General features: G+C 46.0%; 1 protein-coding gene across 1 annotated transcript in view; it reads right to left on the bottom strand.

Moving 5' to 3' along the window:
- Positions 1 to 3,231: 3,231 nt before the first annotated feature.
- Glra1 (glycine receptor alpha 1) overlaps positions 3,232 to 19,204 on the bottom strand; it is a 95,668-nt gene continuing 79,695 nt past the window's right edge. Inside the window, exons 7-9 of the mRNA XM_021176382.3 lie at positions 17,455 to 17,669; positions 10,887 to 11,033; positions 3,232 to 3,546 (exon numbers count right to left, since the gene is read on the bottom strand). Coding sequence (XP_021032041.1) covers positions 3,232 to 3,546; positions 10,887 to 11,033; positions 17,455 to 17,669 — 677 coding nt within the window. The remainder of the gene's footprint in view (positions 3,547 to 10,886; positions 11,034 to 17,454; positions 17,670 to 19,204) is intronic.

Raw genomic sequence — 19,204 nt, 5'->3', positions numbered from 1 at the left:
GAGCCCACAGGGTGAGAAGCAGTTGGTGTGCCCACCTGGCTCCTGGGACAGCTTCAGCTTTGGACTTAGGTTGACATCATCCACTCTGTGCCCCTTTCCAAGTCTCAGAGTATGCATGAGCACCAGTTTGTACTGGGGAGGGGCTCAAAAACCAGTAAGCCATTCTCGTTACAGATGTATGACATATTTCCACACACTGAACTTCCCATCTTACATCTGTAATCCCAAGTCACAGATTCGCTTGTGCTCATCCTAAAGGGGAAACCAAGAAAGCCTTTCCCTGTTCATTGGGGTCCCCTGGAACCTTTGGCCTAAATTATATTGTTCAAATTCCTTCCTTCCTCTTCTCTCCCTCTCTCTCTCCCTCCCTCCCTTCCTCTCTCCCTCCTTACTCCTCCAACCATCTTCTCTTTCTCCTCTCTTTTGGGGTCTTTATTAAAAGTGGTACAAGAGGAAAAGCAAATTTGCAGTTTCTCTAAGGAAGAGAAGCAGCAGGAACTGTGTGGGTCAGTGCACCTGTGCATAAATCTACATGCTTGCACGGAGCCCTGAGAAATCGATGGGATGGTAAACTTCCAGTTGTGCAAAGTTCCTCAGTGTAAGCATAGATTCATAGCAGGTAGAGCCAGGGAGAGATCAGATACAGTCCCAGTCTCTCCACGGTGCTGCCAGAGAGACCAAAGCATGGACATTCACCCAATACCATTCTGTGTGTTAACTCCAGGCTTGATTTAGGGTCTCTCTCTGTGTATGGTCTGAAGGACTTCAGTGATATTTCTCAAAGATTTGAATCCATTGCTTGCTGCTTTTGTCACCGTTGGCCAGGCAGCTCACAATGGGCCATTCCAAAATGGTGACATGGGGGCCTAGGAGCCCAGCTGAGATTGGGCAAATGTTGCATCGATTTCATCTGTCTCAGGGTGATTCCAGATGCTTTCCACGGAGGCCACTTTGGAAGGTGCTGGATGGTTTAGTGTGAGCGAGAGACATGACTCAGCACAGACTCTGACGGCTCCAGGTGCCTCCTGTGGTTGCCCATTCACCTAGACTTGACTCAGTCTAAGGACAGTAAGGAGAGGTCTTCATTGATTACTTTCTATTACAAATATTTATTATCTAAATAAAGTGCCACTGGAAAGGACTGATTGTGGCCTCTCCTAAGATACACAGAGCTGAAGTGACAAGATTCCTGCTCTTGTGCTGAGGAAGACGCTCACAGCTGCACACATTGGCGTCTTCATCCTGAACCCTGGCTTTCCAAGGCCATCTTCACTGTTCCTGCTTTGAATATCTCTGTAGCAGGAAAAGACCACCTCAGACAAGAGTTACCCTCTCACAGGACTCTCCCTGCCCATGATTTCCCATAAACAAAGGTCCTGCGCCCCTCGCCCAGAGGCAGAACATGCATCATCTTTTTGGTTTGTACAGTCCAAGAGAAGGGAAGGCACGGGTCAGCTGACCTGTGGAACACCAGCAGTTCACTCTCATCCCATTGGCTTCATAGTGCATTTTCTTTACACAGGTCCCTTGGACTTTGTCTTGGTTTTCTCTTTTAGACCCATCTAGGCATTAGTTTTGATGCCATCGGGAAGGGAGGAAAACTCCCCAGGCAAAGTGCATGTGGGCGGGGATGAGGGGGCAGGTAGGCATCATTTCTTCATTCCACTCTTCCATCCTGCCCCTGTGCTCCCTAGCTCGAAAGATACAAAGGAAACTCCAGACTGATTGTCACTGACCAATCCCCATCCTACCTATAACTCTTGACTCAAAGCCAAGACTCAAGTAAAGTGCTAGGACAGAAGTGGTACTCCAGTGTACTAGCCACGGCACGCAGGGCGGCAACGGCAATGCCTTGCTCCAGGTTCTGTGTGTATCCAGACCTGTCATCAGGACCCCGTCTCCCAACTCAGCTCAGCCCTGTTGCTTTCCCCTGGAATGCACCTGGCTAGTCTGGGACCATTCTGGCACTCCAAAGTTAGAAGGAAAGAGAAATATTTCTCTAACTTTCCTACACGTTAAAGCTGTGCAAAGCATCTTAAAAAATAAAGACTTATAAAAATATAATGGGGTCATTCCCCAAAACTTCCCATGTTATGATATATGAAATGTCAAAATATAATGAGTGGACTTTCTAAATATCACCATCTCTTTCCACACGTGCCGTCACTTTCACCCTTTCACGTCTTCAAGCTTGACTCCCGCCTGGCAATTGGGACAGGTTTCAGCTCTGCTCACCTTTCCCATGACACAGTTCTTTACAGTCCCAAAGAGACTCTCCAAAAAAATAGACATTTGGAAAAAAATTCATGGGTTCACACTCAGTCTCTCCCCATATAATTTCTTGAGATTATTACTTTTTTTTTTTAAATAAAAAAGATTGCATATTGGTAATACAACGAGAAGACCACAATGGCCGTAGGGCTGGCACTGAGCTGGGCCAGTGCTGAAGCGCAGAAGCAAGAGGAGCAAGCTTGGTGCCCATTGGGGTTTTCTGGATTCTCCATCCGCGGTCTTCTGCAATGATCTTCTTCTTTAGTGACTTCCTCCTGGCGGTCCACCATTATCCATCTCCGTGACCCGTGTCTGTGTCACGTGACCCTCTCAAAGCAGAGGCGGAATGGCTTTTTTTCTTTTCTTTTCTTTTTTTTTTTTGGCATGTGTGTGTGTCCGGTTTAAAGATAGACATGGCATTTGTAAGGGCGTGATGGGGGCACATACCACAGCAAGCTTAGTTGTGTCCATTTCTACTCTGGGAAATATTGTCCATCACGTTGGGGACTTTAAAAGTTTAAGCAGCTACTAGGCTGATTTAAGAGACGTATCTTTTGTTCTTGTGGGTTTTGCATTAATGTTAAGCATGGTTAAATGTTATATATTACACTGCTTTCCTGTTCTGGGGCAGGCAGCACTGACCTCCAAACAGGACCCCACCCCCCTCTCAACCCAATGGACTTGAATTTTGAAAGCTGTGATTTCCCAATCCCCTCCCTGATCCCCACCCCACCCCTCATGGTCCCTAGTTGCTGTATTCAAAAAGGCCCTCCCACCTCATGCCCTTGGAGGCTAGATGGATATTGCAATACCCTGGAAGTATCCACCCCTGTGGTTTCTATTGCACTTGGTGGAGGGGGATGGGTGTGTGCTCTTCCCCTCTCCCTCCTCCCCCGGCTCCCAGCCTCTGTGCTCCTCCCACCACCCTCTCTCCCAGCCCCCCACCCCGCCCCAGAGCCTTCACTTGTTGTGGACGTCCTCTCTCCGGACAATCTTGTAGATGATCCAGTAGAACATGTTGAAGATGAGGAAGGCCATGGGGAAACCGATGCGAGATATCTTGTCGATCTTCTTGGCTCTCTGGATGAAGAGTTTCCGCATCTCCTCCGGGGACTTGGATGGCGCAGGAGGCGGGTTAGTGGTGTTGTTGTTGTTGGCACCCTTGACAGAGATGCCATCCTTGGCCTGCAGACAGGCTGGGCCCATCCCATAGGCGGAGAAGTTGAAGCGGCCTTCTCCACCCTCATCATCCTGAAACAGATTTAGCATGGGGCTCTACTTAAAATAAGACAAGGGCTGGGCACCCTCCCTGCAAGGCACTCCCCTGGGGGGGCCAGGACAAGCCATCTGATCCTCCCTTGCCTCTTGTGTCCCTAGTCGGTGGAGGCAGTCTGGCTGGCTGGGGAGTTCGGCCTTATAGAGGGGTGCCACTCACATGCTGAAACAGATGCAAGCCAGGGGATGGGGATGGTTACAGAGTCTGAGGCATGAGCTCTGTGCCAGGTTGTGGGTCTTTGTCATTTACTGACTTGTGATGTCAGACAGGTAAGTTCCTTCTTCATGCCTGACAGTTATTTTAAGGTTTCTTTCCAAGGCTTTTTGAGCCTTGGAAGTTTCATTGAGTAGGTGACTCGAGAATGGCCTGGGTTTTGGTTAGAGTTTCAGAGGATGATTTAGAGACATCCCCTGCTTTGCCTCTGTTGAATCCTTCCCATCTTCCCCACCCCTTGATGGCCTGGGAAGGGACAGAGAGCTTCTGGCTTTCCCATGCTACAAGTCAGGGAAGCCTCGGCTTCTTCCTGCCTCTCGTTCCCACACCATCACCTCCAACAGTCTTCCAGTTCTCATAGGCTCGTTAAAGGCTCTTTGTCCTTTGGCTCCAACTTACCTTTCCTGCCCCAGCCCACTTCCCATGTGATCTGCATCTCTGCCAGCTTTGCTGGACTCCTCCTTTGTAAAACGCTTGAACCCCAATTCTAGTGGTTTTTCCCTCTCCCAGTCAGCTCCAGCTTGCCCTTCACCTGCCATTCCATGATGGGACTGAAGGGCCAGTGTGTTTGTTTTGTTTTGTTTTGCGTGTATGTGTGTGTTCATACTGTGCACGTATGCACATGTGGGTGCATGTATATACATTTAGAGGTCAGAGGTTGATGCTAAGTATCTTCCTGGATCCTCATTTTTATTTCTTGAGACAAGGTCTCTCAGTTGAACCCAGAGCTCAGCTGTTTAACTAGTTTGACTGGCCAGCTTGCTCCAGGTATCTCCGGTATCTGCCTCCCTTGAGTTGAGATCACAGGCAGGTTATGGCACATATGAGGTTGCTAGGATTCTGATCCTAACACTTAAACCATGAGCACTTTAGTGGCCAAGTGTATGAGCGGATACCTTAATATTCCCACCATCTGGCTAAGCTGGACGTCTTGGTCTTTCTGCCTCAGTATCCCAAATGCTGGGATTATGGCTGTGTGCGACCATGCCTGGCTCTAATCAGAACTTCCTAGTAGCTGCCACTGACTTCAGGACACTTACATTCTTCCACTGCATAAGAAGGCCTCAGATTTCCTGGAGTGTGTCCACCTGTTCCCTCTTACTTCTTGCCTTTCTCGGTGTGACACTATTCTTCAGTCACCCTGACACATTTCCTTAGGTTTGAGGATGTTGGGCTTTTTTCTTCTTTGGTTCATTTCAAGTTATCCTTTCTGCTTTACCTCTGCTTCCAAACCCGAGCCCCAGCCTCCCACTTAGCTGCCCTCCTTGAGTTCCCAAAGACAGGGTAGCTGCCGTGTGGAGTGCCCTCTGAGTGCCCCAGAGGAAGAGCTCTGATCCCACTGGGGTCTAATTCCTTTGCTGACTGCTACCTCTCCTATTAGAGCAACAATTCTCAGCCTGTGGATCGAGACCCGCCTCTGAGGGTTGTTGAATGACGCTTTCTCGGGAGTTGCCTAAGACTGTCAGAAGACACAGATGTTTATATTACAATTCATAATTGTAGCAAAAGTACAGTTATGAAGGAGCAACAAAAAATTTACATTTAGGGGGCACCACAACATGAGGAACTGTATTAAAGGGCCTCAGCATAGGAAGGATGAGGACTACTGTGTTTGAGAGGAAGCTCTGTGAGAGCAGCCATGGCTCAGCCTGACATTCCAGTGTTTGGAAGTAGAAGCAAGAGGGTCAAGAGTCCCAGATAGCTTAGCTGCCAGATGGAGGCCAGTTTGAAGCATAGGAAGCCCTATTTCTCAAACCCAGCAAGAAACCCACTCACAACCCCCTAAACGCAACAAATACTGAACATACAAGCAGAGTTTTGGGTGCAGAAGCACAAAACCTTGTAAAATTGTTTCTCCAATAAGTGAAATCTTCACCAGTCCCAGCCTCCTTCATTTTTTTCTTAGATTTATTTTTTTTTTCTCTGTGCAGGGATGTTTTCTTTGCATGCATGTTTGTGCTCTAAGTGCATGCAGTGCCTTCAGAGGCCAGAAAAGAGGGTCAGGTATCCTGAACCTGGAGTTACAGACAGCTGTGGTCTACCATTGTGGGTGCTGAGAGTCAAACCTGCGCTCTCTGCAAGATTAGTTTTCTACAAGTCTTGGGTCCTCTACAAGTGCTCCTAATGTCTGAGCCAGCTCTCCAGTCCACCCAAGTCTCTTTTAAAGTTTTCTTCTTTTCATCCTGTTGGTTTGCATCCTGCATTAGGCACAGGGCCAATGGGCAGGACATTTATGATCGATGACTGCATCTGGTCCAGCATTCATGGTGGAAGTAAGAGAATGCGGGTCATATGGCTGGTGGGCAGAGTAGGCATCGTCTGTGGCCAGGAAGGTGATGGAGGCTTTAGACCAGGGCCAAGCAGAGGAATGGGGGAGCCAAGACTTTCCAGGCCCCAGGACTAAGAGGGGCCTTGAGACTTTATGACAGCTAAGCATACACTTGCCCTTGCTGTTAGGAGGTAGAGAATGGGAGTAGTTGTTTTCTTTTTTGTATGGCCTTTATCGCCACACAGCATGACACAGCATCCATGCTGACTGCATGATAATGGTGTGACACAGAAGTGTCAATGGTCTCTATACATCTGCAACTCTAACACAGAACTAAAGTGCGGAAAACTGCGAGCAACACTGAATGCTCCAAGGAGAAGCCAGCCTGGAGAGATGGCTTCTTCAGAAGCTAAAAGCATTGGCTGTCCTTGCAGAGGACCTGGGTTTGGTTCCCAGCACCTACATAGTGGCCCACAAGTGTCCCTAACTTCAGTTCTAGAGGATTTGGAGCCCCTTTTTGGTCTCCGTGGGCACCAGGCATACACACACACATAGGAAGAATACTCGTAGACATATAATAAAAAGAATAAACTTTAAAAACATTTTAAAAAAAGAATAAAGTAGGTTTAGGCTCCTGAGATGGCTCCGTGGGTAAAGGTGCCTGCTGCTAAGTCTAAAAACGTGAGTTCAATCTCCACGACCCACACAATGGAAGGAAAGGATAGATTCTTGCAAGTTGTCCTCTGATCTCTGTATTTGTGCACATGCAGACAGGGCCCTCCTTAGAGAACGTGTGCACGTATGCATGGACACTCACACACACATGCACATACATATGTACACACACACAATGTTCAAGGCCAGCCTGGGGTACATGAGACTGTCTCAAAAAATTAAATAAGCCGGGCAGAGGTGGTGCATGCCTTTAATCCCAGGACTTGGGAGGCAGAGGTAGGCAGATTTCTGAGTTCGAGGCCAGGCTGGTTTACAGAGTGAGTTCCAGGACATCCAGGGCTATACAGAGAAACCCTGTCTCAGAAAAAAAAAATCAAATAAATAAAAGGAATGAATACTTCAATAAGTGGGTAGTATCTCGTGTATATAATTATCCATCTATAGACAAACAGTAATACCACCACAACACCACATTAGCTTTCCTAGACATTTTTGGAGAATTATGCTCTCCTTCCTTATCTGGTACACACTGGCAGGGAAGAAGGTTTGGTGCCATCTAGCTGGACAGCGACTCCTTGTATTCTGGGGAAAGGAAACCCCTAAGCAATGATTGGAAAAGGCCTGCTATTCCTATTGAAACCAGAAGGTGGCAGGATGTGCACGCTCATCTGTTGGAAGATGCTTGGGGATGGGGCAGGAAATTGGGACGTAGGCTGTGGAACCCACCCGAGGGATCTGGAGCTCCTGCTGAGTCTGGGCCCCACAGATGCTTCCTAATGATCCCTCTAATGAGGCGGGCCAGGACTTGGAGGTCTGGATGTCTTCTGCCCAGCAAATGAGGCAATATTTGAAAACATGGCAAAACAGTGGGAGTTGAGGAGCCTGACCCAGATGACTGGCCGAATGAAATCCAGGCCAGAGCTAGCTCCTCACCACTAAACACAGGGGCTCCTAAGCCTGTTTGGACTTTTTACTCTCCTTACTTCTGGAAAGTCTTGGCTCCCCCATTCCTCTTCTTGGCCCTGGTCTAAAGCCTCCATCACTTTCCTGGCCACAGGCAATGCCTACTTTGCCCACCAGCCCTCATCATATGACCCGCATTCTCTTACTTCCACCATGAATGCTGGACCAGATGCAGTCATCGATCATAAATGTCCTGATCATTAGGCCCTGTGCCTAATGCAGGATGCAAACCAACAGAATGAAAAGAAGAAAACTTTAAAAGAGGCTTGGGTGGACTGGAGGTTTCTGCAACCCGGATCTGCAGGTCTCCAGTGTAAGTCACACCTAGATGCCAAGGGGAGGTCTTCCACACTTAGTATGGGTCCAGTCAAACTATCCTTGTTTTCTGCAGAGCCTTTGTGAATGAGGTCATATTAATTAGGCTGTGCACAGGGGAGTGATGAAGTGAACTGGGACTGTGGTGATCTGGAGTGTGTGTGCTCTGCCTAAGGGCAGTCCCATTGCACAGATACACATGGGAATGGCTACTCTGCTTGGTTGGAGGCAGCAAGGGCTTCAGGTGAAGCCTCAAGTTCATGGCTCAAGGTGGCTTTCTATACATTTTTCTTTCCTAAGGATATTTATTTTACGAGTATGTGTTAAAGGCCATATGTATGTACGCGTCTCTGAGGTCAGAAGAAGGCATTGAATCTCAAACTGGAGTTACCAGTGGGTGTGACATGCTAACCCTCAGAATCGAACCCTGTCCTCTGCAAGAACAGCTTGTGTTCTTAACCCTTCCCTTCCCTTCCCTTCCCTTCCCTTCCCTTCCCTTCCCTTCCCTTCCCTTCCCTTCCCTTCCCTTCCCTTCCCTTCCCTTCCCTTCCCTTCCCTTCCCTTCCCTTCCCTTCCCTTCCCTTCCCTTCCCTTCCCTTCCCTTCCCTTCCCTTCCCTTCCCTTCCCTTCCCTTCCCTTCCCTTCCCTTCCCTTCCCTTCCCTTCCCTTCCCTTCTTCCCTTCTTCCCTTCTTCTTCCCTTCCTTCCTTCCTTCCTTCCTTCCTCCTTCCCTCCCTTCCTCCTTCCCTCCCTCCCTCCCTCCCTCCCTCCCTCCCTCCCTCCCTCCCTCCCTCCCTCCCTCCCTCCCTCCCTCCCTTCCTTCCTTCCTTCCTTCCTTCCTTCCTTCCTTCCTTCCTTCCTTCCTTCCTTCCTTCCTTCCTTCCATAGCCAAGGCTAGCTTGGAAATTTCTTTCCACCCCTAGCCCCCAAAACAATAATTTTTTATTACATATTTTCCTCAATTACATTTCCAATGCTATCCCAAAAGTCCCCCACACACTCCCCCCCCACTTCCCTACTCACCCATTCCCATTTTTTTTTGGCCCAGGCGTTCCCCTGTACTGGGGCATATAAAGTTTGCGTGTCCAATGGGTCTCTCTTTCCAGTGATGGCCGACTAGGCCATCTTTTGATACATATGCAGTTAGAGTCAAGAGCTCCGGGGTACTGGTTAGTTCATAATGTTGCACCTACAGGGTTGCAGGTCTCTTTAGCTCCTTGGATACTTTCTCTAGCTCCTCCATTGGGGGCCCTGTGATCCATCCAATAGCTGACTGTGAGCCAAAACAATAATTTTATAGGTTTACAGAGCTGGATGAGGGGTTACTCACAGGAGCATGGGGGACTTAAAAGCAGCCACACTGGAAAGTCTTCACCCAGTTTGGGTGATGGCTTCCCTATAGCTGCCTAGAGGGTCTTCCCTAGCTTTTTGTTGTTGTTTTTTGTTTGTTTGTTTTTTCGAGACAGGGTTTCTCTGTGTAGTCCTGGCTGTCCTGGAACTCACTCTAGACCAGGCTGGCCTTGAACTCAGAAATCTGCCTGCCTCTGCCTCCCAAGTGCTGGGATTAAAGGAGTGCGCCACCACCGCCCAGCTCCTTTCCTAGCTTTTAAACTTGAACTTTTGATCCTCCTGCCTCAGGTGTCAGAAGGTGGGATTACAATGGAAATCATTGTACTTATTTTATTCTAGATTATTGGTTTTTGGCTTTTTTTTTTCTTTTAAAGAAAAGGTCTTATGTAGCTTAAACTTCCCTTGAACTTGATATAGTAGAGGCTGACCTCGAACTTCTGATTCTCCAACCTGTACCTCCAAGTGTGATTATAGATGTGTGCTTATGTCTGGATTTATGCAGCGTGAATGCTAAGTTGGCATTCCACCAACAGAACTACTTCCCCAGGCCTGTTTTTTTTGTTTTGTTTTGTTTTGGGAGACCAGGTTTCTCTTGGCTGTCCAGAAACTCACTCTCTAGACCAGGCTGGTCTTGAACTAGAAATTTGCTTGCCTCTGCCTCCCAAGAGCAGAGATTAAAGGCGTGGGCCACCACTGCCCCGCTGTTTTTTCTTCTTGAGACATGATCTTGTGCTGTAGCCCAGGCTGACCTTGAACTCTTCACCCTTCTGCTTCTGCTTACCACCCTCAGTCACTGGGATTGCAAGCATGTACAATGCCTACAGATGATTACACCTTTGAAGGAGGGTCTTGATGTCTAAAGGACAGTAGGAAGGGCTAAACCTTCTAAGAGGTCCTGTCTAGCCTGCTAAACCTGTGCCAGTGCAGACATAGAAGGACCTTGCAGTCTGGAGTCCCCAAGGGCATCTCCTTGTCTCAGAAGATTGGCCTGTAGATTGTCAATAGTTAACTGAATCGTGTTGCCAGTGTTTAAATAACATACTAATGGGGGCCTGTGTGTGTATGCAATGGGTACCTGTGTGTGTGTGCATGTGTGTGTGTGTTATCCTTGACACTGGTGTGGCAGGGACAAAATTGAAAGCTTCCTTGGAATCTCTGTCTCTGTCTTCGGCACAGTATCCCACCAAGCCAGTCTTTTTGGTAGGTGATGAAGAGACTGAGCCCAGAGCTGGACCGCGTTTGCTGAAAACAAGCAGCAGACCTGCCCCAGCCTGCTGTGTCTAGGAGATGAAGCCGATTATCATCATAGGCATTTGTTTCTTGGTGTCACATGACAATTCTTAAGGTACTGCTGCTGTGGTTATCCAGAGGATCCTAGTAACCCAGCTAGGTCATTATACACAAGGTAAAAGCGAAGCTTTTCAGGATTCTATCCTGTTCTCAGCTCTGCTACCCATGGGGACAGTCCAGTGAAACACAGGTCACCGATTGCTTAGAGCACTTCCGCTTCTGCCCCACCACCTGCCCCTCCCCAGGCCACGCCCCAAAGGCCTACCTTGTGATGTCGCCTCTTCCTCCTAAATCGAAGCAGTTCCTTGTGTTGTCGAGACACAAAGTTGACGGCGGCATATTCCAGCAGGGCCGAGAACACGAAGAGCAGGCAAACAGCCATCCAAATGTCAATAGCTTTCACGTAGGACACCTTCAGGGAGAAAGCACAGAGGTGAGAGAAGAGGAAGATTTCCTGAAATGTTGTTGCCTGGAAGATTCCAGAAATGAGCAGTTTGTAAGTTTTAGGCTGCACACTGTTCTGAACACTGTGGTGGATTCTAATAATCCTGCTAATACCATAAACCATCCTTCCCCGAAGCAGATACTGTGCACACTACCCTCTACCAATCACTTCGCCATGTTAATTATCAGATGGACTGTGGCCAAAGCTCAGTTTACTTAATAATGGCCCCAAAGTACAAAACCAGTGATGTTGGTAACTTGGATATGACAAGAAAAGCTACAAAAGGCTTCTTTTAAGCCAAATTGTGAAGTCCTCAATTCAATACAGAAAGAAAAAGAAATTCTTTGCTGACATTGCTAAGATCTACAACTTATTTATTTATTTATTACTTATTTAATGTATATGAGTGCTCTCTTAGCATGTACACCTGCATGCCAGAAGAGAGCATCAGATCCCATTACAGATGGTTGTGAGCCACCATGTGATTGCTGGGAATTGAACTCAGGACCTCTGGAAGAGCAGCTAGTGCTCTTAACCACTGAGCCATCTCTATAGCCCCAATAACAAATTTTTATTTAAAGAAAAATTTGTTTTTTTATATTACATATATGAGTATTTTGCCCATATGTATGTGTATTACATGCATGCAATTCCTGAAGCATCCAGGAGAGGGGGCAAGATCCTGTGGAACTGGAGTTAGAGATAGTTATGTGCTACCATGTGGGTGTTGGGAATGAAAGCTGGGTCCTATAGAAAAGTAACCAGTGCTCTTAGCCACTGAGCTATCTCTCTAGTCTAAGAATAAAAATTTTTAAATGATTTACATTTAAATTATATGTCTTTGTGTGTATTTGTTTGTGAGTAGTATCTGCAGAGGCCAGATGAGTTCATCAGATCTTCTGGAGCTGGAGTTACCCAGAGTGGTGCTGGGAACTGAACTTGGGTCCTTTGCAAGAGCTGCAAGCACTCTTAGCCCTGAGCAATCTGTCCAGTCCCACAGCAGAACACATGTTCTACAAAACTATGGTATATATAGGAAAAGTATATGACATATAGGGTTTGGTACCATTCGTCATTTTATTCAACTGCCAGAGTTAGAGTGGAGGGTCCCTAGAACTTGATCCCGGAGGATAAGAGGACATTGTTGTATTGAGTGTGAATGGGGCATGTCCCGCTCTTCAGTAACTTTCCCCACTGCCCACTGCTCTCCCTGGGATATTTGGATGGAAGGAGCAGAGGAGGACAGAGGAAGCACACTGGCAGAGTATCAGGGAGAAGATGTGATGGTTACAGGAGAAACGGGGAGAGAGGGAGGCCACATCTCCATCGTCTTCAGTGTGTGAAGCAGAGCATCGTATTGAAGTCTGAGAGGATGCTGGACAGAGTATTAGTGTGAAAGAAGGCTCTTAGCAAACAGTTCTGTCAGGGCCCTTGCAAGCTGTCCCTTCACAAAACCAGTGAGTGCACTGGCAGAAATTGCTACAGTCCATTATCTGGAGCCCTGTTGATTAACTGCCAAAGGCTTGTAGCAGTCCTGTGAGAATTTATTCAAGACATGCAGTGGATGGCTGAGAGATGACTCAGGTGACTCAGTGGGAAAGGGCACTTGCCAGCAAGCCTGATGACCTGAGATCAAACCCCAGGACCCATGTGATGGAAGGAGAGAACCAATTTCCCTAAGTGGGTCTCTGACCTAATATATGCCCCATTGCTTACATGACACAGACACACAGACGCATAGTGAGTGTGCATGTGTGCACTCACAGAATTCTTTTCTTTCTTAAAAAGGATCTTGCTATGTAGACTAGGTTGGCCTGGAGCTCAGAGATCCTGCATCTATCTCTCCAGTGCTGCTGGGGTTAAAGTCATGTGGAGCCACACCCATTGAAAGCTGCTGGTGTGTTTTAATTATCACTTTTCTACTTTCCCAACCCTGAAGACCCAGTAATCCACTTCACGTTTCTGTGGCATCTGTGTCCTGAACATTCTGGAATTTCAATCTGGAATAATAATACAACATATCCTGACGGTCTTCTCCCACGTGCAGTATTTTTGAGGCACATCTTACCGTTGTGTGCAACAGCAGCAGATTATTTGCATTTAAAGATTTATTTTATATTTATGTGTATATATGTGCATGTGTTTGTGTGTGTAGATGTACATGTGTGCATGGCCTGTGGAGACCAGAAGTTCCCTCTACAGCTGAAGTCACAGATGGCTGTGCACTGCCCTGCAATGGGTGCTGGGAACCCAATGTCCATCCTTAGCAAGAGAAGGAAGTGCTCTTAAGCAGTGAGCTGTCTCCCTAGCTCCAGCAGTCTATTTTTATGGCTTAATAATATTCCATTGTATGGAGACATAGCACTGTGACTGTCTGTTGGATAGCGAGTATCAATCATTTTTGCCTTTTGGTGGAACAGAATGATGCTGTGAACCACTGTGTAGTGTGGCTGTGTGTATGGGTTTGCCCCTGGGGGGGTTGGTACTTTAATTTTCTCTGCTCCTACCCTAACCCTCCAGACCACAGTAGCCTTGACAATCAACAGCCAGAAAAACAATAATAGCCAGCCATCAGGCATCCATTGGAGAGGGCAGAGGAGTCGGAGCCGATTCGAGCCGGTTCCCAGGGCCCTGCCCTCTTCCTTTGCCCTCTCTAGCTGTTCAATTAGTGCTCCTTCCTACCACAAGCTGCCTTTATTTGACCTGATTTGGTGAGGGTCCAGTGGGAACTCTTTTCATTTGTATCTTTAAAATCTGGGGGACATTTGTCGAAAGCAATTAGTGGGATCGCTATCAGAGGCACTGAGGCAAAATAACAGGTTAATCAAAAAACTCAAGAGGGCACTGGGCACAGAGCTTAGGAGTGGGACACTCGCCTGGCAAGCTCAAGGGCCTGGGTTCTAGCCTTCCAAAGGTTAAGTGAAAAGTTCAGAAAAGTGTGCCGTGTCCTGAAATGTCACGGCAGGCTAATCTGTGAGTGCCCAGGGGCAACCCAGGACGCCCTGATCCACCCATGCTAAGCCAGCTCCCAGCAGGAGGTAAAGACCTGTCTGGCTGATACTGAAGACACACATATCACATATCCTAACAGGTGCTCTCATCTCAGAGATGGGGGACACTTACAGGGTCTGCACAGTCCATAAAATATCTCTGTCCGGTTTTCACATGGTTGCCAGGCTCAGTGAGCCCAGACCTTAGCGCCTGACATAACAGAAATCCAGGGTTCACAGACCCAGTTCAGACAAAGTACCAACAATAATCACAAGTCCTCAGGGGGTGGAGTCTGAGTTCCAAATGTCGCCCTCTTGTCTTATGTATGTAAATGCACAATTTATAAGGAGTACAAAACAAACAAGTAAACAAACAAACAAAAAACAAAAAAACCCAAACCAAAAAGTTCCAAAACAAAACCTAACACTTCCACCAGAAAACTATGACCCAGTTACAGTAAAAAAGAAAGAAAGAAAGAAAGAAAGAAAGAAGGAAGGAAGGAAAGGAAAGGAAGAAAGAAAGATGAGTTAATGAGTTGGCACCCAAGGAAACAAGATATCAGACTTACTAGAGAATTAATTATTTTATTTTTAGTTGCCCATATGCATTATGCCTGTGTATGAGTACGTGCACAAGAATCCAGAGGCATTGGCATAGGAGGGCTGGCCTCATAGGAGGTGTGTTGTGGGAGTTGGGGATTGAACTTACGTCCTCTGCAAGAGCAGTGAGTGCTTTTAATCCTTAAGTCATCCCTCTAGCCCATTATTTTATTTTATCTTTTAAAAATTAGGATATCATGTAGCTGGCATTGAGCTTGGTGTGTAGCTGAGGTTGACCTTGAACTCCTGCTGCTCCTGTCTGTCTCTGTCTCCTAAGGGCATGCATGCCACTACCAAGCTGGGCAAATAAAGATGTTAAATTAATTATCTTAAATATACTCAAGCCACTGAAAGAAAGAAACTGTGTCTAGGCAGTTTCTATATGGTGGCACCCACCTGTAGACCCAGAACTAAGGAGGCTGTGGGTGGAGGAGAACAAGGCATTCAAGGCCAGCCTGAGCTACAGAGCCAACTCTGTCTCAAACAAAAGAAAACAACAAGGAGAAACTAAAGGAAAGTTTGAGAATAGTCTCTCACCAAGCAGAACACATTAATAAAAAGGTGGAAATGATAAGGGAACCAAATGCAAACTCTGAAGTTGAAAGTAAATAGTTGAGATGAGAATTTCATTGTCAACAGTGAATGCGAGGGGGTAGAAGACAGAACTGGTGAGTGAGGGGAAGGATCAGCAGCCTAGAGATCATGAGTCAGGGCAGAGGGAGGAGAAGTGGAGTGGCAGACACTCATGAGAAACCACCAAAGCTAACACAAGATGACCACACCCTCAGAAGAGGCAAAACCAGTCAGAATATTTGACTGCCCACTTATCCTGAGCCTATCATCTATTTATTAATCACCTATTATCTATTAATCTATCAATAACCTATCACCACTCTATATAATTGTTCTATAATTTCTTCCAGATGTCTACTTTTCTTATAATCTCTCTCTCTCTCTCTATCTATCTATCACCTATTTATCATCTATAATCTATCCACTTATCTGATCTACTTATCACATATCATCTATCTACTTATCTAATCTATCACCTATTTATTATCTATAATCTATCTACTTATCTGATCTATCTATCTATCTCTCTATCTACTTATCTGATCTATCCATCTACTTATCTGATCTATCTATAATCTATCTACTTATCTGATCTATCTATCTATCTCTCTATCTACTTATCTGATCTATCCATCTACTTATCTGATCTATCTATCTATCTATCTATCTATCTATCTATCTATCCACCCACCATCTTTCTATCTGTTCTAATTTCTTTTTTGTTGCTTGGACAAATGTTCCTACCAAATGCAACTAGGGAAGGAAAAGATTTATTTGGCTGACACTCCCAGGCCACATTTCATTATTGAAGGAAATCAGGGGGAGGGACTCAGGTTCTTGAAGCAGAGACCATAGAAGAATGCTGTGTTGCTAGCTTGCTCTCTGCTCATTTGTGCTGAGCTTCCTTCCTTCCTTCCTTCCTTCCTTCCTTCCTTCCTTCCTTCCTTCCTTCCTTCCTTCCTTCCTTCCTTCCTTCCTCTCTCTTTCTTTCTCTCTTTCTCTTTCTCTCTTTCTCTTTCTCTCTTTTTCTTTTTCTCTCTTTCTCTCTCTCTTTCTTTCTTTCTTTCTTTCTCTCTCTCTCTCTCTCTCTTTCTTTCTTTCTTTCTTTCTTCTCTTTCTCTCTTTCTTCTCTTTCTTTCTTCTCTTTCTTTCTCTCTTTCTCTCTCTCTCTCTCTTTCTTTCTTTCTTTCTTCTCTTTCTTTCTTTCTTTCTTTCTTTCTTTCTTTCTTTCTTTCTTCTCTTTCTTTCTTCTCTTTCTTTCTCTCTTTCTCTCTCTCTCTCTCTCTCTTTCTTTCTTTCTTTCTTTCTTTCTTTCTTTCTTCTCTTTCTTTCTTCTCTTTCTTTCTTTCTCTCTTCAAGACAGATTTACTCTGTGTATCCCTTGCTGTCCTGGAACTCACTCTGTAGACCAGGCTGACCTTGAACTCAGAAATCCGCCTGCCTCTGCCTCCCGAGTGCTGGGATTAAAGGCGTGTGATACCACTGCCTGGCTTTTTTTTTTTTTTTTTTCCTGAGCTAGCTTTCTTATATAGCCCAGGACAAACCACAGAGGGATGGTGCTGTCCACAGTGGGCTGGGCCCTCTTACATCAATAAACAATGAAGACAATCCCTCCTAGACATACTCACAGGCCAATCTGATCTGTGCAACCCTTCAATTGAGAGTCCCTTAGGTGACTCTAGGTTGTATCAAGTTGACAGTTAGTGCTGGCTAGGAGTGTGTGTGTGTGTGTGTGTGTGTGTGTGTGTACATGTATGTATGATCTAGTCTGTCTTGTCTACATATATCATCTAACTATGCTATGTGTCTACTTATGTATCTATGTATCTATTTATCTTTGCATATAGATAAACAAAACAAACATGGCAAAGTACTAACAATTGAAGAATGTAGGTGACGATCTTGGAGTATGTGTTAGATGCTGTTCCAATGTCCTTGTATTAGAACGGAGGTAATGTGTGGCCCTGACTGGAAGCAGCACATGAATAAAGTTTTCTTGCTATTTTACAAACTGCTTGCAGCTTCTCTCCTCTTCCAATTCTTTGAAAAAGATGCCAAGACCCTAGAAACTGTGGTCCAGATAGCAACTTCCTGAAACAACACCACAGGCAGTATGTATATGTATGGTGAGACACACTGTATGCTCCCCATGTCTCAGCTAGAGATGAGAGGTGATGGAGTCTTCTCCATTCTGGGGTACAGTATTCCCCAGTGGTGCCACTCACCTTGGGTAGGGAGGCTCGGGAGCCAGAGCTCTGTGTGGTCATGGTGAGCACTGTGGTGATGCCCAGTCCCACACGAGCTGGTGCAGCATCCATGTTGATCCAGAAGGAGATCCAGGACAGGATGACGATGAGCAGGCTGGGGATGTACATCTGGATCAGGTAGTAGCCCATCTGCCGTTCCAGGTGGAATCGGGCCTCGATGCAGGTGAATTTACCTGCAAGGAATGACAACAGAGTCATGGGACGTGGCTAGGGAGTAGCAGGGATGTTAGTGTCAGCTTGGCTGGAGTCTTCGTCCAGCCCCACACTCTCTGTGTTCACAGGCAAGCGACCGAATTGTTCTGTGCTCCAGTTTCTTCCTTTAGGGCGAAGAGGTTAACGCAGTTGGTCGTCCACATCCATGGGTTCTACGTCCGTGGTTTCATCCAAAGTGCAAGTAGAATCGTTCAGAAGAAGTTCGTCTCCCCTGAACATGGACAGACTCTTCCTGCCATCACATCCCAGACGACAGGTGAACATCTGTCTCCACAGCATTTACATCAAGTTAGACATTGTCAGTTATCCTGAGATAACATATTCAGAAGGATGTGCACGGGCCACATACAAACACTGCTCCACACTATCAAGGGAACTTAAACATCTTTGGATTTAGGTATCTGAGGAGGTTCTGGAGGGAACCTCTTGAAAAATATTAAAGGAAGACAGAAATAAAAAAAATACATACTTAATATGGTTACTCCTAAAAATTACATTTACTTATTCATTTGTGGTGTGTGTGTGTGTTTGTGTGTGTGTGTGTGTGTGTGTATGCACAAGTGGGCATGTGTATACAATGGCCTTTGTGTGGAGGCCAGAGAACAACTTGTGAGAGTGAGTTTATCCTTCCACTATTTGGGTCCTGAAGATGAACCTGTGGTTGTCAGGATTGGTGGCAAGTATTTTTACCCTCTTGCCAGCCCTCATATAGTGAGTCTAATGGTTTTTGTTGGGTGAAGTGAGATGATGTTTACAAAGAGCTACGACCACCACCATCACCATCATTCACTAGTGTCATCATAATCACCATAACTACCCTTGTTAACATTACATCACCATTATCATTTAACAACACTATCAACATCATCATCATTTTAATTATCTTCAGCTCATTATCACTCCACCACCGCCACCATCACCATAATCACCACAATCACCACCGCCACCATCACCATCATCCTATTTGTTTGCTAAGAGACCGTCTAAGTGGAGTTTCCAGACTCTTCTGCTCTGGTGTCCCCAGATGTGACTTGATTCTGTTACTTCTTGGAAACCTTTTGTTTGATGACTTTTTTGAGATGTCCATATCCACACTCTAGATGTATCTTTCTTCCTAAATATTTCTCTTTCTCTTAACTCCTGGGTCTAAAAATGACTGAATCAACCCCAGCTCTGCATAAGAATCTGTGATGGCTAGTCTGATGCCAACTTGACACACAAACTAGAGTTATCCGAAAGGAGGAATTCTATAAGATCTGGCTTTCATTTTCCTCCCTCCCTCCCTCCCTCCCTCCCTCCCTCCCTCCCTCCCTCCCTCCCTCCCTCCCTCCCTCCCTCCCCTTCTTTCCTCCCTTTTGGCTTTTCTTTTTTTTAAAAGATTTTATTTATTTATTTATTTATTTATTTATTTATTTATTTATTAATTATATGTAAGTACACTGTTGCTGTCTTCAGACACTCCAGAAGAGGGAGTCAGATTTCGTTACGGATGGTC

This window comes from Mus caroli, unplaced genomic scaffold (genome assembly GCF_978045245.1).
Source record: "Mus caroli unplaced genomic scaffold, Mus_caroli_1 scaffold_13, whole genome shotgun sequence".
In the NCBI taxonomy this organism is placed as follows: domain Eukaryota; kingdom Metazoa; phylum Chordata; class Mammalia; order Rodentia; family Muridae; genus Mus; species Mus caroli.
Note: the sequence above shows the minus strand (reverse complement) of the source record. Positions and strands in the feature narration are given on the sequence as shown.